The sequence below is a fragment of the Vicugna pacos genome, chromosome 2 (assembly GCF_048564905.1).
Source record: "Vicugna pacos chromosome 2, VicPac4, whole genome shotgun sequence".
In the NCBI taxonomy this organism is placed as follows: domain Eukaryota; kingdom Metazoa; phylum Chordata; class Mammalia; order Artiodactyla; family Camelidae; genus Vicugna; species Vicugna pacos.
This window is the reverse complement of record NC_132988.1, coordinates 115938495-115961032: the sequence shown is the minus strand read 5'-3', so window position 1 is coordinate 115961032 and position 22538 is coordinate 115938495. Positions and strand designations below refer to the sequence as shown.

Sequence of the window (22538 nt, the reverse complement as noted above, 5' to 3'; positions counted from 1 at the left end):
TCCACAAACAATAAATGTTGGAGAGGGTGTGGAGAAAAGGGAACCCTCCTATACTGTTGGTGGGAAGATAATTTGATGCAGACACTATGGAAAACAGTATGGAGATTCCTTAAAAAACTAAAAATAGAGTTACCCTATGGTCCAGCAATCCCACTCCTGGGCATATATTCAGAGAAAACTCTAATTCCAAAAGATACATGTGCCCCGATGTTCATAGCAGCACTATTTACAGTAGCCAAGATATGGAAGCGACCTAAATGTCCATTGGCAGATAACTGGATAAAGATGTGGTGTATATGTATACACAATGGATCATTAACCATAAAGAAGAATGAAATAATGCCATTTGCAGCAACATGGATGGACCTACAGATTATCATACTAAGTGAAAAATAAATATATGATATCACTTATATGTGGAATCTAAAAAAAATGACAGAAATTTAGTTACAAAACAAAAAAGAGACTCACAGACATAGAAAACAAAGTTATGGCTACCAAAGGGGAAAGGGAGGGGCACGGATAAATTAGGAGTTTGGGATTAACATATACATACTACTATATATAAGATAAACAAGGACCTACTGTATAGCAGAGGGAACCATATTCAATATCTTGTAATAACCTATGATGAAAAACAATATAAAAGTATATATGTGTATAACTGAATCACTTTGCTGTACACCTGAAACTAACACAATATTGTAAATCAACTATATGTCAATAAAAAATTCAGTAGCATAAAGGTATGATTGGTATGATACTATTAATATAATGTTTAAAAACAGGCAAAACAATTCTTGATACTTAGAGGATACATATACATGCAGTAAAATCAAAATATATGAGGAAAGGGTGCACCCCAAGTTCAGCACAGGGGTGACCTGCGGGCTGGGAGGGAGGGGCAGGACCAGAGTGGAGACTAAGCTGAATGCGTTCTGTGTCTGACATGTTTATGCCTTTGACAAAATGACTGGTATAAAAGTAGTCATTATGTTTCCTTCTGTGCTTTTTTATATGCATGAGCTATTTCATAATAAAAACATTTGAAAGAAAGAGAAAAGAACGTCAGTGTAAGGAAGACAAACTCAGAGTCATCACGGAAGGTAAATTTGCAATATTCATGCACCATTGCTGGGAGGAGGGTGTTAAGGCCACTGCCCTGCGGTCTTCCAGGAAGGTGGATCCCTGAGGAGGGGCAGCTCAATGTCGTTAGCTGTAAACATCACCTCCAACTGACTCCCCAGGGATGATTCCATGTTCAGCGGGAAACCCGACCTGGATTTGCCTTCTGATGTGGGTCCTCACTGTGGAGACTGATGCTCTGGGCACTCCAGTTATCAGCAAAATCCTACCTGTTCCTACGTGTTACAACTTGACCTGGGAGGAGCCTACGCATTTGGCAGCTTGAGGTCATTTATCCCTGACCCCCATCAAGGCAGGATTTGAACTCGTGATTTTTGGGTACCGTGACTCTTTTTTTCATTTATCTTAAATGTTTTTATTTCCTATAAGGATACCTGCATGGTGTCCTTGAACATAATTTATTAAAACTTCCATTCCTGGAGATACTCAGTAATTTATACAGATGCATGATGGAATGTTAGGTTTGGTGATATACTGGCCATTTCTTTCTAGCACAGATAGTTAATTATTAAAATCTGCATTGTGACTTATATGTTTTCTAGGTAAAATATATCATAATCAATGATCCAGCTAGATTCTCTGATATATTTTATATACCTTCCAGTTCTAATGCTCCAAAATTTATTCAACAATTTCAAATACTTTTTAAAAATTGAAGTATAGTTAATTCACAATGTTGTGTTAGTTTCAGGTGTACAACAAAGTGATATATATATATATATATATAATTTTTTTTCAGATTCTTTTCCATTATAGGTTATTACAAGAAGTTGAACATAGTTCCCTGTGCTATACAGTAGGACCTTGTTTTTTTAATCTATTTTAGGTATAGTATTGTGTATATGTTAAACCCAAACTCCTGATTTATCCCCTCCCCCCAGCTTTCCCCTTTGGTAACCAAAAATTTGTTTTCTATGTCTGTGATTACATTTCTCTTTTGTAAATAAGTTCATATGTGTAATTTTTTAAGATTCTGGATATAAGTGATATCACACGCTATTTGTCTTTCTCTGACTTACTTCACTTAGTATGATAATCTCTAGGTCCATTCATGTTTCTGTAAATGGCATTATTTTATTCTTTTCTTTCTTTCTTTCTTTCTTTTTTATCATTGAGCAATATTCCATTGTATAAATATACCACAACTTCTGTATCCAGTCATCTGTCAGTGGACATTTAGGTTGCTTCCTTGTCTTGGCTGTTGTAAATAGTGCTGCTGTGAACACTGGGGTGCATGTATCTTTCTGAATTAGAGTTTTCTCCAGTACCATGGGCTCTTGGTGAGGCCGAGTGGAGGGGCGAGAACTTTGGAGTTGACACGCAGGGTCACAACCAGCCCCACGGCGTCTGAGTGTGCATTAGAAAAGACGTCCCTTCCACAAGCCCTTTTATGACCCCCTGTACCAAACCCCACCAGCATCTGCCTAGTCCTCCGTGACTAAATGTCAGATTAGATTCCTTTGTCTCCCCGCGCCAACATCAGTGATGAAATCCCGTTGGAGTAATTACTACCCCTGCCTGCCTGTAACTTCCAGGTAACCAAGCACCTGCAGTGTCTGTCTGCCTGTGAAGTCTCAGCTCCGCGCTGACCTCATTAGATGAGCATCACTACTCTAACAGAGGGAAAGGAACTTTGACCATGGCCGCATCCCGAGGAAGTTGTAGCATTTGAATTATGCCTTTGAAAAGCTCATTGCCTTTCTTATTAGACATGTCATCTTAAAAAGAAAGTCAATTCAGTAAAAATATCTGTCAAAAAATTGCTTGAGGATGTGTGTACAGAAAAATCCATCAACTGACATAATGTTTCCCTTTTGGCTCGGTTATAAATTGCTACACTTGGTCTCCAATTGTGAAGAGCGGAAACCGCTGGAAACAGGTTCTTGGGCAGGACTGTGATTGCGAGCCTTGCAGTGAAAGAGCACTAACAGCAGGGGGCGCTGGTGCCTTTCCGTCTGAGTCCTCGCCTGCGCTTGCAGTTCAAAGAGGGGCGATGCGGTGGGTCGGCAGCGGCCTCCATTTTAGTCTCTCCACAGCTTTTTGGGTCCCCGCGATGTGTCAGAGATGGCTGTCCCCTCTCCCAGGGGAGGGCGGGGAAGATTCTGAGTTCTTACAGGGAAGCTGAGAACTAGGTACGGTTTCAACAAAGACGTTGCCTCCACCTGCCGTCACCACCTCCCATTCCCCGGGGGTCGGGAGGCGGGCGATCCTTGTCTATCAAGAGGTTTGGGGGGAAATGGTGTTTGCAGGGTGCTCTCTGAGAGGAGGGCATCAGGCTGGGGCGGAACTTGGTCAGGGCAGCTGGCGGGGAGGGCGCTCCGTGGGGTCTGATGGGGAATGACATTAGCTAGTCCTCAGAGCAGACCCCAGGGGAGCATGGGGAGGGGACAGAGGGATGAGTGCAATGTTCAATGCCCAAAAGTGAGGGTGATTCTGGTGTGATGTTTCAGCCACATCAATAACACATGAAACGTCACAGTGATGACGGTATGTTAATCGTCTGAAACACTTAAACCAAGTCACCTGCTAAAAGCCCTTCAGTGGTTTCCCGTTGCTTTTAGAAGGAGGTACAAACTCCTAACCGTTCTCGATGGGGATCTTCGGCTTCACCTTCTCATGCCAGTCCCTTCCTCGGCCCCCGCTCCCTCTCTGCCACCCCCGCAGGCATGCCCAGCTGCCCGGCTGCAGCCACGTGCGTCTCCACACACATCCCCCCATCCTTGGAGACTCCAAACTCTCCTGCTGCCCAGGATCTTTGCAGTGGTCCCCGCCCCCCCGCCCTGTTCCGTGGGAAGGATCAGTCTCTTGCTTGCGCTCGGGTCCTCCGTCTGAACAGACCCCTATTGTGCTTCACCTTGGCCCCTTTGCCACTACTTGCGTAGTTGTTTGCTTAGTTGTTGGCTTTTTCTTTTTTCTTTCTTTCTTTCTTTCTTTCTTTTTTTTAATCTTTTGTCCTTGTCACTCCCTGACCCCTCTGTTGGTCTTGGGAGGGCCGGGCTTTGCCTCTCTCTCCCCCCACCCCGGGCCTCACCACGTGGGCTGCGTGACCACGTGTGCTGCCCCCGCGATCCCCGACCATTGCAGGGCCTGGGGAGGCGCCGGGAACGCGGCGGGAGCTCATGTCTGACATGTTTCCTAGAACAGCTTTTCAGATCTTGGGAGAGTCCGCCGGCGTCTAGCCCGCTTTTAGTTTCTCGTCCGCCTTTAAGGCACAAGAGGGCGCTTTAAGCCTGGCTGTTGATAACGAGTCCAGAAGACCGCGTATCAGGACGTCCTCCTCCCCGCCGGCGCTCGGCCAGGCGGGCAGCAGGGGACCCCGCTCTACGGAGGATGCAGCTGCGGTCCGCTCTCCTCTCGGTAGGGAAGAACCAGCAGCCAGTCCTTCCCGCTGGGGCAGGAAGCGATTGAACTGTCTCCCTGACAGCCTCAGGGCCGCCTACGTGTCTGGGCAGGCGCTTCTGGAACCTCCGTCTTGGGTGATCTGGTCTAAGCCAAGCGTGGCGGATGCCCCCACCTTCGCGGGGCAGCGGTGTGGAGGTGGGCGTGTGAACAGCTCTAGATCAGGTGTGGGCAAACTACGTCCATGAGTTAAGAGTGGTTTTTACATTTTTGAGAAGTTGTTAAAAAAAAACATACTCAAAAAGAATATACTGCAGAGACCATAGATGGCCATATTGACTATCTGGCCCTTTACAGAAAACGTTTGCTGACCCCTGGTCCTCACAATGAGAGGTAGAGTCCGCTGCCTGATAGCCCTGGCAGGATTCTCATCCCTTATGAGATGAGGAGGAGGTCTGCCTTTCTTCTTGCCTAGATATGGTTGTGGGAGAAAGTCAAGCTTGGAGCTGTGGCAGCCAGTTTGTGACCATGAAGCAAGCAGCCCAAGAGTGAGAGACCTGTGTGCCAAGGAAGGAGACAGAAGGAGGCTGGGTCTTCGGATACACTGCTGAGCTGCTGTCTGATCCTGAGCTGTCTTCTCTGGACTCCTTGTTATGGGAGATAATCATTATTGTTCTTTAAGCAAAGGGTGGGCAAACAGTTTCTGTAGAGGGCCAGGTAGAAAACATTTTATGTTTTGTGGACCATAAGTTCTCTTTTGCAACCACTCAACACTGCCACTGGAGCATGAAAGCAGACATAAGTGCTATATAAAGGAGTGGGCATGGCTGTGCCAATAAAACTTCATTTACCCAAACAGGCAGTGGGTGGGATGTGGCCCTGGAGCTGGAGTTTGCTGACAGACCCCTGCTGTCTGTCGGGTGTTTTGTTACTTGTTACTCCCTAAAGTTGGCCTCAGCTCAGAAGCCCTGCGTTCTCTCAGGGAGGGGTAAGCCTGAGAGTGGGTGGGGCCTGCAGCCCTGGCTGATGGAGGATTAACACGAAGTCCACCCGCTGGTACATCCTTTTCTATGTGTGGGCATCCTGCCATCCTAGTGCTTCCTCCAGTATCTTTCCATAGTCCTAACGATTGCCGTGTGAGCACACGACTTTGACAAAAATGCTCTCACCTTTTCCGGGAATGTGATCTAGGGAATGACTGGTGTCCCTGGATGCTCCGCTCCGGCCGCAGTCAGCCCTTCACCCACCCCATCTGGCAGGGGATGGTGTGGCCCGTTCACTGGGCAGGACTGAGCCCCATAGAGCAACAGGGTGGTGGCAGCTGTGCCCACTGAGTCACAGAGCCAGAGAGTGGTTGGAGGAGGAGTAGGGGAGTTTACCTTCCCTGACTGAGCACAGTCCCCAGAAGTACAATTTCTCCAACAATTCGAAGGTGATGTGATGACACAATGATGATTAAGACCATGGCCATCACCAGAGCCACTGATGCACTGCAGAGACAGGTGGACTCTGTCCTTGGTGTTAGCATCCAGGCGTTCCTAGGGTGCTATGCTGGACCCTGAAAAAAGACCATTTCAGCAAGAGTGAGAGGTGAGACTTCTGCAAAAGGGCCCTGATTCTGTCGTCCCCCATGCACACTCAGCTGGGGCTGCCAGCTAACAGGTCCCTGATGAATGGTGCTTCCCTGGCAGAAGTGTGGCTCAGGAGAGGGATAAGGATTTGGGTGTAGGTTCAGGTCTCCACTGCAAGTTACCTTGCCCTCCCTGCACCTTGATCTCCTCCTCTGTAAGACAGTGGGAATAGAATGACACACTTTAAAGAGTCATTGAAAGAATAAACTGAAATGATGCACATAAAGCTGGAGCCAAAGAGTCTGGCAGGCAGCAAGCTCTTATTATGGTCACATGGACAGTTTCAGGTCTCTGCCTCCAGGGACTGCTGCTGAGTGTGGGCTGGCTGTTGCTCTTTGCACAGACGTGCAAAGAATTTCCTGTGCTCCAAGAAATTCTCAGATTGCTGGTCCTCTGTGTGACTCAGAGAGCCCAGGAGGGCAGACAATGCCCCCAAAGCTGTTCACATCCTAATCCCTGGAGCCTGTGAATAGGTCACCTTAGAAGAAAAAAGAGACTTTGCAGATGTGATTAAGCCGAGGATCTCAAGGTGGGAGATTCTCCTGGAATATCTGGACTAGCCTGGAGGTAGTCACAAGTGTTCTTATGAAAGGAAGTTTTAACTACAGAAGAGGAGGAGGCAGCGTGATCACAGAGGGAGAGATTCAAGTGATGTGGCCACAAGCCAAGCAGTGCCGGCAGCAGCTAGAAGCTGGAAGAGGCAGGGATGGAATTCTCTAAGGCTTCTGCCCATGGCTCTGCCAACACCTTGGTTTCAGTCCAGTAAGACTCAGCTGGGACTTCTGAGGTCCAGAAGAGTGATAATAAATTTGTTTTAAGCCACTAAATTTGCAGTGGTTTGTTATAGCAACACAGAAAATGCAGTCTTTTACCCAGGAAAGGGCTGGGTGGTCTGGGGAACTACCAAACCCTCCGAGTCTCGGCTTCCCCGTCTGCAGACGGAGGGGCGAGCAGCACAAACAGGGTCTTGGCTTCGGTGCCACACTCCCTCCAGTTCAGTGTCTCTGGCCTCCCTTCTCAGAGCTGTTTGCAGACTCATTACCCTCCTCTTGGCCATTTGGTGCTGGCATTCCTAGGAGGGCTGTTCTGGGTCCTCTTGGCTTCTCACTGCTCTCCTCGGTGGTCTAGCTCCTTGGCAAGGGCTCACTTACCGTGCAGATACCGTTGACTCAGAAATTTGCATTTTCAGCCTGACCTCTCAGCTGCAGGCTGGCTATTTCCAGCACCCTGCTTAGATGTCACAAAGGCACTTTATACTGAATGTGTCCAACACCAAAGTCAAGATTTCCCACTCCTCTGGCCAGTTCCCCCTCCCCCTATATTTTCCATCCCAATGGATTGTACCAGCCTCTGTCTGTTATTCAAGCCAGGCATTCAAAGGCTGTCTTTACACTGCCTTTAGCCACACTTGTCACTTCTAGCCCCAGACACCTTGGTTCCATCCACTCCCCCCTACTTCCAATACCACCACCTACTCCAAGTCACAGTCGTCTCCATCTGGGTCTTCTGAAGTAGCTTCCTTACCCATTTCTCCAATTCACCCCTTGCCTCTACCAGTTTGTCATCTGCACTGTAGCTGGAGTGGTGTTTGAGAAAGGATAGAAGCTCCTGTCCCTCCCCTGCCCAACATCTTCCAGTAGCTTCTCCTTGCTGTTGAGACAGAGAAACTCACCTTGGCCCTGGGTCCTGTGTGGTCTCTCTTGCCCACCTCTCAACCTGATCTCATATCCACTTTCCTTGTGCTTCACTTTTCCTCTGTGCTCCATCACACTGAGCAGCCTCTTTAGTTTTTTGAATGTGTTGTGGTCCCTCCTGCCCCAGGACCTTTGCACCTGCTGCTTCCTCTTCCTTTCAGTCAGTTAATTCCCACTCATCTTTCAGATCTCCATCCAAACAATGGTTTCTCAAGGAAGTCTTCACATACCTCTTGACCAAGTCTGGTGTCCCTATTATGAACTCTTGCAACACCATCTAGCTTTCCTTCATTTTGTCTCTTGTAACTTTTAATCATAGAATTATGTGTTGGATTGTTTGAATAGTGGTACTTTTTTTTTTAAATCACTTAACTATAAACCTCAAGAGGGAAACAGAGTGTCTGTCCCACCCCCCAAGTGTGTCCCCAGTGGCAGGAGAGGAGGAACTCCGTAATCATTGTCAAATGAACAAATCAGTGAATGGATGCTTAAAGATCTTTTGAGGCAAAACCAGGGAGCTGGGAGATAATGTCAATACTATAGAAATCTCAGTAAGAAAACATGTATTTATTTGATATTTGGCTATGAAGGTTAAGAAGTTATTTATTTGTTTGCCATTGGAAAACCTCAGATAAACTTGACGAGGTCACCTTTTCCTGGCACCACTTCCTAAGTGAGCTGTGAAGGGGCTTCCGTGCTCCAGATGGAGAGCTGTGACGGGGGAGTTACAGACTGTGAGCCCCCAGGGCTGGGGACTGGGTCTTCCTCTCTTTAATTCCGACGTTCAGCACCCGGTCGGCCGAGCAGGTACTTAGCAGCGACGAATGACGCGCACACTGGAAACTGCCTTCCCAGAAGCGATTTCTTCGCTTGCTAAGAAAGCCCTAACTTTGGTTGGGGATGCAAAGTGCCCAGTCTCAGGTGATGGACCGTGGTTTATGCAAGTCAAGCACAGGCACTTTGTTCCCTTGAAACAGTTTGTGGTCTGCCTTGTAACTAGGGGTGGCCAAGTGGTTCACTTCTGGCTAAGAAGACATAAGGTCCTTCTAAGAAGATTTTCTCCACTGGTGGCAAGTTACAGATACATAAAGAAAAGTCCCCCTGAGATAGTTTCCCCCTGATTTGCTCCCGGAGATTGAACTTGATCGTGATGCCTGCAGCTGTAGCATCCTGTGACCACGAGGCTCCAAGGACACAAAGGTGGAGCATTTGGATGAAAAGATGAAAAGACTCTGGGTCTTCAGTTGTATCACAGAGCTTCTGCACCAGCCCTGGTCGGCTCCCTCTGAATTTCCTGTTACATACGTCTCTGTTGCATAAGCCGAGAATAGTCAGGCTTTCTGTTACGCACAGCTGAAAGCACTCTTAATCAGTGTGTTTCTTTAAAATTTCTTGGATTTCGAAATAATTTCCAGCTCACAGAAGAGTTGCAAGACGAAACATGTTCAGATACCCTTCACCCAGATTCACCAACTGTTCTTACTGCCGTTTGCTTTCTCTCTTTACTCCGTATCTGATCTGATCTGACCTGGGTCTTCTCCTGAAGCACGCGAAGCTTAGGTTAGACATCTGGCTCCTTTTCCCTTACACTTTCCAGCGAGTGTTCTCTAAGAAGAAGGGGGGTCCAGTGATCAAATTCAGGACATTTAAGGTTAGGTCGCTGCCATGCCACTGCCCAGTTGTCAATAACTGTCACTTGTCAATGGTCTAACTGTCAGTAATTGTCTAACGTACAGCCCACACGAACATGTTGTCAATTGTCACAGTAACACGCTTTGTTAGGACGTTATCGGGTCTTGCCTCCGCAGGCTCCTTTAGTCTGGAACGGTCCCTTGGCCCTCCTTTGCCTGTGTGACGTTGACCCTTCAGGAGAGTTCAGGCCAGCTGTTCCATCTGGATTTGTCTGATGTTTCCTCGGGGAGCAGGGACACCGCATGAGGATGCCACGTCCTCGGGGCATCACGTGGAGAGCCACTCGACGTCTGTTTGCCCCACTCCTAGGGGTGTTAACTCTGTTCGCCTCGTTCAGTTTTCTCAGCTGTGAAGTTACCACTTTTCTCTCTGTAATGAACAAATAATATGAATGGAGCTTTGAGACTGTGCAGATATCCTGGTCCTCTCCAAACTTTTACTTAGTCATGATTCTTGTCTAAATCAATTATTACTAGTATGGCTACAAGATGTGATTTTCTCATTCTCTTGTTCCTTTGATGTTTATTAATTGGCATTCTTCTGCAGGGAAGTCTCCCTCCCTCCATCCATCCCCGCTGCCTTCCTCCCTTCCTCCCTCTCTCCTTTCCTTCCTTCCTTCCTTGTTTCGTCCTTCCCTCCCTCTTTTCCTCCTTCCTTCTTCTTTTTATCCTTATGGATTCATGGATTTTCATTTTATTTAATAGATTATTCTCCATTATTATTAATTCTGATGCTCACATTGTCCCAGATTTGGCAGGTGGGAGCCCCTTCACGTTGGTTGCTGTGTCCCTTTGATGCATCTCCATCATTCATGGAACACTTTCTTGCTTTCTGGCACCACAAGATGTTTCAGGCTTGTGTTTACCTTCCCTGCCTGGCCCTGAAATCAGCCATTTCTCCCAGACCCTCTGTGTCCTTTCGGTGAAAGTTGGTATTTATAAACCGAGATCTGGGTGCCCTGTGGATTCAGTTAGAAGCCACGAGCAACAGAGCAACATTTACTCATCTGTGTATTAGTCATGCTAACAAATGTTAGGCTAGGCTGCTGAGAGAAACATCCCCACGTCTCCGTGACCCAGAGAAAGAGACACACGTCTCGCTCGTGGATACCCTGATGCAGGGCCATGAATCCAGGCAGATGCCATCTTTGCAGCCCTGCCATTTGTGTAGGAGGTCATCGCTGAAGAGATGAGAGGGCCAGGGACTCATACCACTGACTAAGGTGCTTCTGACAAGGAAATCTGCATCAGTTCTGCTTGAATTTCCACTTGCCAGGAGCGCAGGGCAGTCTGGGCAGCCCCGGAACACAGAGATAGTCTGTGTGCCCTCATCCCTCTGCTGCTGCACGTTCCTTCATGCACCGAATAGCAGCTCGGTTCCTGGCGGCCAGGCTACCCCGAGGGTGAGCTGCCCTCCCTGCGGGTGGTCTACAGCAGGGAGAGAAAGGCAAGGAAACAGTAAGCGAACAGTCAAGTTCACAGTAAGTCCATGTGATGGTGGACTGTGAGCTGTAACGGGGGAGGTGCCGGGCCTGCACGAGCCTGGACACTGAGCGGTTACCGCCCTGAGTCCTGAGGAAGACCCACCGAGGCCATTCTTGGGTGCTGGGTTAGAAAGGCGAACAGGCTTTGCCTCCACCCAGAAAAGAGTGGGAAGAACATCTCAGGCAGAGGGAGGGCGAGGTCAAGGCCAGAAGACCCGAAAGCACGAGGCATGCTGCGAGAAGAGGGACCCGCTTGGGGAGGGTCGAAGGTGGGGTCTGCTGGGGAAGGCTTGGGAGGCAAGAGACGAGGCTGGTAACCAGGTGAGTAAACACGTTCATGAGTGGCAACCAGATTGTGAAGGGCCGTGCTAAGAAGTTTGGAATGGACAGATTAATTTTCATTAGTTGGATTAATACTTAATAATGTGGGTCTTGAGGAATCATGGGATGTGTTCAAGCTGATGAAAGGCATTCGCATCCATGCTTTAGGAGAACCATCTTGGTGGTAGCACATCGGGTGGATGGGAGAGAAGACACCAAGATGCAGGGACCTGTTGGGAGGCTCTGGCGATTATGGAGGCACAAAGCGCTGAGGATCTGAGTTGGGGGAGGCAGAGGGGATGGACAGAAGGGGTTGGCTCTTAGAGCTATTCTGGAACAATGCAACATAATGGTTTCCATTTATTGTAGGTTGTGAGGATGATACTATTTGCTCACAAATTTTCCTGGCTTCCCCCTCTTGCAGTGGCTTCCTTGTGGACAGGGCATAATTCTTGCTTACCCACAAGACCTGCTTTGGTGATGAGTGTGTGAACTGAGTTACCACATGCTCCATTCAACAAGAGGCTCCAAGTATGTGCATGGTTGGGGCAGCCTCATTGGCTCCCACCCTGCATCCCTAGGAGAGCAAGCCTGGGAATGAGAGACTGGAGGAGCAAACTGAACTTGACCCACAGTGTGGGGCCAAGCTTCCCCAGCTTGATGACAGACCATTAGCAAGAAACAAATGCTTATTGTTTCAAGAGCTCCTGGGGCTGTTTGTTACACAGCATTATGGTAACAAAACCTGACTAATATAGAGACTTACCATGTCCCAAGTATGACATGTCATTTATTCATAATATCTCTGCATAGTAAGTATTATTATTACCATTTTAAAAATGAGGAAATTGAGGCTTAGAGAGGTTGAGTAAATTGCTCAAGGTTCCAGAGCTAGTAAGCCAGAGAAGAGGGATTTGAACACAGGACTGTTTGACTTGCAAGCCCATTCTCCTTCCTCTACCTACACAATTGTGCTAATTTTTGCGATAGCTATTTTAACCTGTCAGAAATGCCTGTTTTCAGCTTCCTGTGTTTCTGCGTGGGGAAGAGGGTGGGGGTCCGGGAACCAGCCTTTAGGTCTGAAGAAGCCTCAAGGCCACCATCCATGGATGTGTGCTTGAAGTGGCTTCTCCAGCCACAGGGGTGGATGCTGACAGGTCATCTCCAGCTTTCTGCCTGGGCTCCACTGAGCCAAGCCAAGTATGTTGGCAGGGCTGGTGCCTGGGTGTATCCTGTAGCCAGGGACTATGCCTGTCTTGGTGTAAAGAGTTGACTCTCTTGATACCAGCACTGACTGCAGCAGCAAAAGTCCTACCTGTTTTCCTGTTGAGTTAGCCATTTGTCTCAGTGAAGCAAATCCAATTTAAATATATCTTCAGAAAAAAGAAGGATCAAATCAGTTTAAATAGAAGCCTATTTGCTGACCAGATTAGGAAAATCTCCTTTGTGCTAAAATGGTCTAAGAAAACCCTCTAGGTACAATTTTGCAGGAGCCAAATGTGTGAGAGGATCTCTTCCTCTCAGACATCCTCTGAGGGCGGGGTTCTGGCTGGGTTAAAAAAAGAGATGAGATTTATCAGCTGCCTGGTTGGTTAGAGTGTGTGCTGATGAGGTTGGGTTCTGAGGCTAACCCCAGAGACTCCACCGCTTTCAGTTGTTAACTCTGCCCAGCTCCTTTGAAAATGTGGGAAAGAGCTTGGGTGAGAGAGGGCAGCCATCACTTACGCCAAACCATCATTCCCACCAAGCTACTCCCTACGAAGATGGGCGGGACACGTGACACCATAACCTGGCAGCACATTCATTTCCTTTGCTTGCATACGGTCTTACTCATAGAGAGGAAACTCTCAGTTTCCAGAAGTGATGAGAAACCTGGTCTTCTGGATTACAGAGGGAAAAGTCCTCGAGTTCCAAAATCGATCCTTTCATGCACGAGGCTTCATGCCTCTGAGCCTTTGCACATGCTGTTCCCTGTGCTAGGAATGCCCCTCCCAGCCCAGAGTGCTGGCGGATTCCATCTCACCCTCCAGCTGGAGCCGCCTCTCTTCTGTGCAGCCTGTCCCAGTGCTGCCCACTCAAACAGGCATCCCCTTGTCCATCAGGCCCCCACTGAGTCTGGTTCATTATTTGCTCTAAGCAAGGCTTTTTCAGTTGCAGGTGACAATGGAAACTCAGCTCAGTCATGTGTTAGCAAAAAGCTTGTAACTGCAAAGACCAGAGTATGACTGAGTCTAGAGGCTCATAGATGTCATTCTCTCTCTTTCCTCTTCCTTTTCTTCTTCACCCTCTCTTCCTCCTCCTCCTCCCTCTTTGGGAACATAAGTCCCAGGAGGATAGGAGCTTATATTTGATTCTCCTTGTAATCCCCAGCTTAGGACAGAGCCTGGGACCTAGTTGCAGCTCAGCCCCCAGCTCAGACATCAATTTTGTGCTAAGAAGAAAAAGATTCCCTTTTCTCAATATGATTTACTGCCTTTTGTGGAAGTTTTTAATAATCATGATACAAACCTACACTGGCTCTGACTTGTATACCCTGTACCATCTCCCCTCCATCTCCCACATAGTAGGTCCTCAATAAATGCTTGCTGGATGAGTGAATAGATGGGATTCAGGGAGTTGGAACTAACTGAAAACCAACGCAAAGTTGTGAGGTGGGTCTGTGTGTACCTTCGTTGGTTGAATTGTCTGTCCATTGGTGTCACAGTGTTGGGCACAGAGCCCCCCTTTTATTATTCCTCCACCAACAAAAGTTTGTCAAGCACCCACTTGTTGTGTTGGTTTGGGGAATTCAGACATGAATAAGATACAATTCCTTGATTTAAGAAGTTCGAAGGCTAGAGAGCCAGAAGCCATGTAAATGAATGGTGACAACGCTGTATCACAATTGCTGAACGTTATGGGATATGAGCCAACCCAGGGCTCTACGTGACACTCAGTCCAGAAGAGCCAGGAAGGCTTCCTGGAGAGGCACAGTTTAAGTCAGACCTAAAAGGAGGGAAAGGCACTGACATCGTTGAGTGCCCCGTGCAACATATAAAGCCGTGTTCAGTGTGGTCCAGTCTCCAAGCAGTGTTGTATTCAAAAAGATAATTTCCAAATGCAAATTGCTTTCTTGCATTTTTAAAGTTCTGCGAACACAACAGTTAACCCTTCTCTAAAATTCCCTTTTCTCTTCCTTATTCACTTTCCTGCAGGCTTCCCAATTCACTCACCTCTCGTACATCAAACTTTCCTGGGAAATCCCACACTGAACTTTTTTAGTCCCTCTCCCCATCTTTCTACTTCTGCTCTTTACTATGACGACAAATAAAGTCTCTTCCTTTGGGGACCTTTTCTTTCTCCTCTATCCTCTCACGTGCAATAACGCACCCACTTTCTGACTCTCCTTCAAAAAAGTCAGGGCAGAAGCCTCTGTGGAGAGCAGCCCGGGGCAAGGAACTGCGCTGGTACAGCTGGAGGAAGAGGGAGGTTCAGAACCTCTTCTATAGGAATTATTTTGGTATCATCACATTTATCTTTCAAACTACTATTATTAACCCATTTTGAAGATGAGGAAACTGAGGCTCAGAGAGATCAAATAACTTGCCCAAGATCTCACAGCTAGTAAATGCCTACTTCTGCCTGCCATGCCTTTCCTTCTCTTATTGTCCCCTTTGCCTACTTGACCGTGATTTCAACTCAAAGAGAGACTTCCCCAGGGAAGCCTTCTCTCGACATTTTGGTTTGGTCAAACCAACCTATTGTACACCTTCATAAGACTGCATGCTTTTCCTTCATAGTACTTGTCACAGTTGTAATTGTCCATTTCTGTGGATGATTCTTGGGTTAAAGCCCATCTCCAATGCTAGACTATAACCTTATAGAGGGAAAGGGCAATATATATATATATAATATACCCTGTATTCCCAGTGAATAAAACAGAATCTGGGACATAAATAGATGCCCAAAGAAATGAATAAGGAACTGGAATTAAAACCCTTGTCTCTAAAACCAAAGTTTTTTTCTAACATCAGTGTTTTTGTTCTCCAGGAGAACAAGATGGGATGGAAGTCATTTCAGGGTGAGGAATTACTATATGACTCATTAGGGAAGTGAAAATTTGTGGGATGTGTGTGTTGGTAGTGGTTTGAATACAGGCTGCGTGTGGAGGGGGGGCAAGATGATTAGAAAAGGACCTCACTTGCCTAAGGATCAAGGATCACAGGGAGCTACTGAGGGGTTTTCATCTGGGGAGAGGCATGATCATAGTTATATTCGAGAAAGCTCACTGCCTGCCACAGAGTGTCAGGTGGACAAAAACTGGACTCTAGGATAGTGTCACTATAAAGCCAGCTGGAGAAGAAACAGTCCTGGACAGGGTCTTCAGTGGGGAGAGGAGTGGTCCAGCTCCCAGGAGATGGGGAGAGACAGGTGTCAAGTGTGGCTCTCCAGTTTTAGGCATAGACCTGGACAGATGGTTTTGCTGTCTCTGGATTTCATACGTACTGAATGGGGAGGAGCTTTGAGGGGGAAGAGGCTGTATAAGGCTAAGCGGGCTGGATCTGAGAAGCTGGGACACTTGTCGTTGTTGGACCAAGATGTAGGTGGGGCCCAGGGAGAACGGGGCAGGTGGGTCTGAGTGGAGAGGCTACTAGGGAGGGGATGAGAGAGTCCAATCCTTGTTTCTAGACCTCAATGAAGGAGAGTATGTGGGTCGGCGGGTCTTAGGTGAGACTGGGCAGCTCGCTGCTGCCTCATCCATTTCTCTCCCCAGCTGCCTTCAGCTGAGCTGGATGCTAGCAGAGGGACTTGGCGGCTCACAAATGGAGCTTGTCAGCTGGGAGGGAGGTAAGATCCAGGAACACTGCTCGCTCTCTCCAGTGTTTCTCCAGCATCCTTTTAAAAAAAAATCTGGACTCTGGGCCACTTATTCAAGCCTCAGGTTCCTTTTCTGTTCAGCATGAGTTATTACTCCATCCCTCTCAAGGTTAAAAAAGAGAAGGACTGAAAGTGCCCTGCAGGGAGGAGGTTCTCACTGGCTGGAGGCTCCCTTCCTCCCCCTTGCCTGCTGGCTTCACCCCGAATTATTTCCCAAAGGGAAAATCACACAAGAATTGGCAGGTGGTGGTGGGGAAAGGGCTCTTTCAGAGGTCAGGTTAAGTCTGAATCTTAGGATAGATGTTCAAGGAAGGCTGGAAGAAGATGTTCCCAGGAGACACCTCCTCCTGGCTCCGCTGAACCCTTACACCACCAGGAAGGACAGGAATCCTTACCCCGTTTTGTGGATGAGGAAATCAAGGCCCAGTGAAGTTAAGGAGGACACTCAAGGTCACAGAGCCAGGAATCATGTCCCGAGTGGGATTTAGGTCTATGAGAAATCCAAGGCCACACTCTTTACCCTACAAAGGCTCTTTCCCAGTCTGGAAGCCAGTGATTTCCCCCATCCCTACCTCACCTCCCTGTTCCCCAAACGTGGCCAGGGCCAGAGCACCAGGGCTGGGCCAGGCACGTTTTAAGACTTCCTGGGGCGAGGGTCTGGGTCTTCACAGGACCAGGGTCTGGCCCTAGAGCGCCTCTCGGACCTGTGGATTCGCCCCCAGACTCCGGAGCCCAGAGCGAGGGCGCCAGTGCACAGGTGGGGCGGGTGCGCAGGAGACCGGGGAGCGCGGAGGCGCTGGGGGCGGGAGCGCGGGCCCCGGGAGCAGCGAGGGACGGCGGCCGCGCAGCAGCGCTTGGGCGCCGGCTGCTCCCGGCCCCCGCCCCCTCGGTGGTGGCTCGCTCTTCGCTTCTCCGGCTCCGAAACAGACACAGCCTCTGCCGCCGCCGCCGCCTGGCGCGCAGCCGGCTCCCGGGAACAGCCCCTCGGACACCGGCCGCTTCCCGGCACTGGAGGGGCGCCACGCGGCCACCGACCCGGTGGTGCTCCAGGAGGCGAGACGGGTCCCGGCGCGCTCCGGGGCCCCGGCGCAGCGCACGGTGAGCGCCCCCGGGGCTCGGGGATCCCTTAGCCGCGGGTCCCAGGGTGCCACCTCCCGGGTGCCGGATGGGGCCGCCCTGGGGGCGCAGGGCAGAAGTTGGGACCGAACGCAGCCTGCCTCTGCCGCCGAGCCCGACATGCTGCCGCCAGGGCGCAACGCCACCACGTACCGGGCGCGGTCTGGGCAGCAGCAGCTGGCGCAGGGGGGCGCCGTGGGGGGCTCGGAGGGGGCGGCGCCGCTGGGGCCGGCGCAGGTGGTCACCGCCGGCCTCCTGACCCTGCTCATCGTCTGGACTCTGCTGGGCAATGTTCTGGTGTGCGCGGCCATCGTGCGCAGCCGCCACCTGCGCGCCAAGATGACCAACGTCTTCATCGTGTCTCTGGCTGTGTCCGACCTCTTCGTGGCGCTGCTGGTCATGCCCTGGAAGGCGGTCGCCGAAGTGGCCGGTTACTGGCCCTTTGGGGCCTTCTGCGACGTCTGGGTGGCCTTCGACATCATGTGCTCCACCGCCTCCATCCTGAACCTGTGCATCATCAGCGTGGACCGCTACTGGGCCATCTCCAGGCCCTTCTGCTACGAGCGCAAGATGACCCAGCTTGTGGCCTTGGTCATGGTCGGCCTGGTGTGGACCTTGTCCATCCTCATCTCCTTCATCCCAGTTCAGCTCCACTGGCACAGGGACAAGATGGGCTCCTGGGGTGGGGTGGACCCGCCATCTAACTCCGCCAACGGGACACCCTGGGAGGAAGCCGGAGAGCCAGAAGTGAGCGCGGAAAACTGTGACTCCAGCCTGAACCGAACTTATGCGATCTCCTCCTCGCTCATCAGCTTCTACATCCCGGTGGCTATCATGATTGTGACCTATACGCGCATCTACCACATCGCCCAGGTACAAATTCGCAGGATTTCCTCCCTGGAGAGGGCCGCGGAGCACGCGCAGAGCTGCCGGAGCCGTGAGGCCTGTGCGCCCGACGCCGGCCTGAGGGCATCCATCAAGAAGGAGACCAAGGTCCTCAAGACCCTGTCGGTGATCATGGGGGTCTTCGTATGCTGCTGGCTGCCCTTCTTCATCCTTAACTGCATGGTCCCCTTCTGCAGCGGACACCCCGAGGGCCCCGAGGCGGGCTTCCCCTGTGTCAGCGAGACCACCTTCGACGTCTTCGTCTGGTTCGGCTGGGCCAACTCCTCGCTCAACCCCATCATCTATGCCTTCAACACTGACTTCCGACAGGTGTTTGCCCAGCTGCTGGGGTGCAGCCACCTCTGCTCTCGCACCCAGGTGGAGACGGTGAACATCAGCAATGAGCTCATCTCTTACAACCAGGACACCGTGTTCCACAAGGAGATCGCAGCCGCCTACATCCATATGATCCCCAACGTCGTGACCCCGGGCGACGCGGATGTGGACAAGCAGGCGGAGGAGGAGAGCCCTTTCGATCGTATATCCCATATCTCTCCGAAGTCCCCAGGTGGCGACCCTGCTGCCCAGTCTGTCTGGGAGCTGGACTGCGAGGGGGAGACTTCACTAGACAAGATAACGCCTTTCCCCCCAAATGGATTCCATTAACCTGCATAAGAAACCCGCCTCGTGGATCTATATAACCGCGCAGACACTAGCAAGCATGCGGAACCCACACACGGGCACACACTGACACGTTTCGAGTGCTGCTCAGTCTATCACGTTTTCTGTGTTGGTGTGGTCGCCACGTGCTTAGAAACCTCACCAGACCGATTTGTTGTTGAAAGATCTGGCAGAAGCAGTTGGAGTAAACTCAGTCAAATATACCTTAGCCTAGCAGAGATGGACCAGTTGTTCTGTTAGAGAAGATAAGGCGGGGGAGAAAAAAGTGGTACTTAGTCTTTGAAAAATATACTCTCCCCTTCCTTTTTAAACAAAAGGACCGTTCAGTGACTTATTTGTGTTTGGGCTGATTTTTAAACAGTAGGCTTAGTATGTGTGTAGTGCTGATGGGAGTGTGTGTGGCTTTCCGGAATCTTGCTTCCTGTGGCCTGTGTTTATGCAGTTTCTGCTCTCTGTATGTCTTTACTACAGCTGAGGAATTCTTCCTGATTTGTTCTGGTGTCTAATAAACATGAGTTATGTGTGTTACAGGGTGATTATCTTTGCTTTGCCAGATTGGTTCTCAGGACAGCTCCTGGAGAAGCCATGAGAGCATCTTTAAAAGCAGGGAAGATCTTGGCTAGGTCTGGAAGCACACGCTTATTTTCTTTACAGACAGTTTGGCCTTAAAGGCACACACAGGGGCAAGAGAACTTGAAGGGCTTCCGATAACTCAGTTTTTTTTTTTAAATCAGGTGCACACATCTCAAGTCTGTGCAGAAATATGGCTTCAATGCTGCATCATCAAATATGGTCTTCTTAAGCCAGGAATTCCAATATTTATTTTCTCATTGAGAATCTTCTTTTTAAAATTACATGACATAAAACAATTCTCTTGATTTCTAGACAGATGCTATCAGTTCATTGAAAAGATCGTAAAGAATAATGGCTCGATCTTTCTCAACCTCAAATCTATGGTGTTTTTAGAGTTATGTGGTTTTTGATCTACCGTGTTTTCTGAAGGGCTTTGAATTGTGTGAGTTGATGTGCTTTAAAAAACAAATTTCTTTTTTTAAAATAGGCATTTGTAGACAATAGGAAGTGAGAAATACATTTAAACTAAAACGTAGGAGCCAGAGGTGATCTCTGAATGGACTTGAAATTGGAAAATCTGTTGGTTGAGGGACTCAACGAAAAAGCCCAATGAATTCCAATCTTTTTGTTTTTCTGCTCTGCAGTCTGCACAGGGAAAGGGAGTGCTTAGTTCCACAGCCATTCCAGTCGAGAGCATATTATTACCATTAGATCCAAACGCGAGCATTGTTAATGGAAGCAAATGAAATGTAAATGTGTAATTTCTTGCGAGTCTCTCCTTTGAAGCAGGCTTATCAAGGACAGTTCAATCAATTTTGGTCTCTTTAGGGATAATTTTATTGTCAGTCTACTGAACTGGCAGGTCTTGCTCACTGCAAAATGTGCAGTGCCTGGCATGTCATGCGACATAAATAGTTGTTGAATGAATAACTGACTATTTCTGAAGCAGTGAGATTGAAAGCAAATCCTACTTTGTGCATTAGATTTCATCTATGATTTGGTCAAATTGATATTGGAATCTGAGGTCTAGCGTTCAGTTTTTGACCTCTTGTGGGCTGATTGCTCAGTGGACAATTAGGGAGACATCAGGGACAGTGAAAAGTACCCTGTTCTAGGAGTCAGGAGATGGCTGTGTGACCTCGAAGGGTCAATTAACCTCTCTGGGCTTCACTTTCTCTCTGCATCTGTAAATTGAAGGACTTACCCCGAGCACTGTTTTCCAAATTGTATTAGATGATGCAGATGTTAATGGATAGGGTCTAGCATGAAAGAAGTTCTGCAAACCAGGTACAGTATCTGTCTTCTACAGGGTTTCTTATAGCTTTTCCTGTGCACTGTGAATCCCCCAGCAGGAGAGAATTCTGCCTTGTTTTCCAATGCCTTTGACCTTGTGAATCCTTGTTTGGTGCAATTCCTTATTGCTTTATTTCTCTGGAGATCACAGTTTGTAGGGAGCACAGTCGGAGAAACTCTGATCCAAAAATCTCTAAAATGTAGCTCTTCTATTCTAAAGGACAGGTTGTTGTAATAAGCCAAATTTTTTTGGTGGCAAACATTGCTCTAGACTCTAGTTCAAATAATTTGTGTTAGGGAAAAGGCTTATGTGAGAACGTTGGGGATCCCTTCTGCAAACTATCATTCATCATTCAATATAATTATTTATACCTACTGTATGCTAGGCACTCTTCTGGGAATATTGTCACCAATTAAATATGCTGATGTCTGGGAACTTGTATTTCAGTAGCAGAGAGACAGCAGATGAGCACACGATACTGTGCTGCATGGGAGTGTCCATGCTCCCCAGACTGTGAGATGCCACGTCAGGCAGTGGTAACTGGTGGGGTGCCAAGTAAACCAGGGTGGAGTGATGAGGCTGCTGTTTGATTTAGGGTGTTCAAGCGAGAGACATGAAGAGAGATGCAGATGGAAAAGGGGTGACACCCACGTCCAGGGGAAGACCTGAACGGGGACTAGGCGGGGCACGCTGGGGAAGAGAGGGGTGGCTAGTGTGGCTGCAGAACTGTGGAGGGTCAATGCCAACAGCAACGGCAGGCATTCTAGAGACTCATCCTGTGCCCGGGCTGCAGGTGCGTGGATTCCTCCGATGCTCGCAACCCTGCGAGGCAGGCACCATTGTTACAAACATTTTACTGAAGGGGAAATGAAGGCATCAGAAAGCTAAATAACTAGCCCTGGGTCACATGGTTAGTAAGTGGCCGACATGGACTTGAACTGGAGAGCCTGGCCGCACAGTCTTCCTTGACCCCCTGCAGGGGTGAGAGGGGCTGCCGAGGCCCCCCCATCAGCAAATGCACTGGTGCCTGGCTCAGAACAGTCCTCGCTCATTTGGTAATTACTGGGTTAACTGATGCATTCCTGTATCCACGTGTAAGCTGACTTTCATTGTCACCTGCCCTGGGCGTTCCTTTGTGTTTGGAGGGGAGGCAGCAGTAGGAAAAGGACCCCATATTTTGGCCAGATGCCCCCTCCTCATTCCTTTGTGTTCTTCACATTAACCTCACGTACTATTAATTCCCATTTTACAGATGAGAACACTGAGACACATAGAGGTCAAGATGCTTGTCCAAGGTCATATGACTAGTAAGTTTTGAAACCAGGGTTTTTACATAGGCCTGTGGTTCTCAACTGGGGTAATTTTATCCCCCAAAGGACATTTGGCCATGTCTTGGGACATTTTTGGGTTGTCACAACCGAGTTGAGGTACCCCTACCATCTAGAGGGTAGAGGACAGGGATGCTGCTAAACCTCCTACAGTGCACAGGACGCCCCCCTCCCCCGACAACAGAGGCCCTGACCCGGGTCCCAGCTGATTGTCCCAAAGCCACACCACGCAGGCTTTGAAGTGCCAAAGCCCCGAGTTCAAATTTTACCTCCCCCATTTATTAATTGTCTGAATTTAGGCACCTCTCCTGGCTTCAGTTTGTTTATCTGAGAAATGGGTACATTAACCTCAACAGGTCTGGGTGAGGATTAAGAGTATGTGTAACATGGAGGTTATACAGCAAGTCCCAGGGCGGCATTGCCTGTCAGGGGTGGTGGTCCTCACATTTTGGGCTGAGCAAAGCCCTGCAGGGCTGAAAGTGCCACGAGAAGTGTTAT

At 48.9% G+C, this 22538-nt stretch overlaps 1 protein-coding gene across 1 annotated transcript; it reads left to right on the top strand.

Annotated features, from left to right (window-relative positions):
• Nucleotides 1-17176: 17176 nt before the first annotated feature.
• DRD5 (dopamine receptor D5) lies at nt 17177-19363 on the top strand. Its single transcript, XM_031684790.2, has one exon. The coding sequence runs from the start codon at nt 17400-17402 to the stop codon at nt 18828-18830; it is 1431 nt and encodes a 476-aa protein (XP_031540650.2). The 5' UTR covers nt 17177-17399; the 3' UTR covers nt 18831-19363.
• Nucleotides 19364-22538: the final 3175 nt, after the last annotated feature.

What these genes read in the sequence shown, in the direction of transcription:
- DRD5 (XM_031684790.2), top strand. Translation starts at nt 17,400, where the DNA reads ATGCTGCCGCCAGGGCGCAACGCCACCACGTACCGGGCGCGGTCTGGG.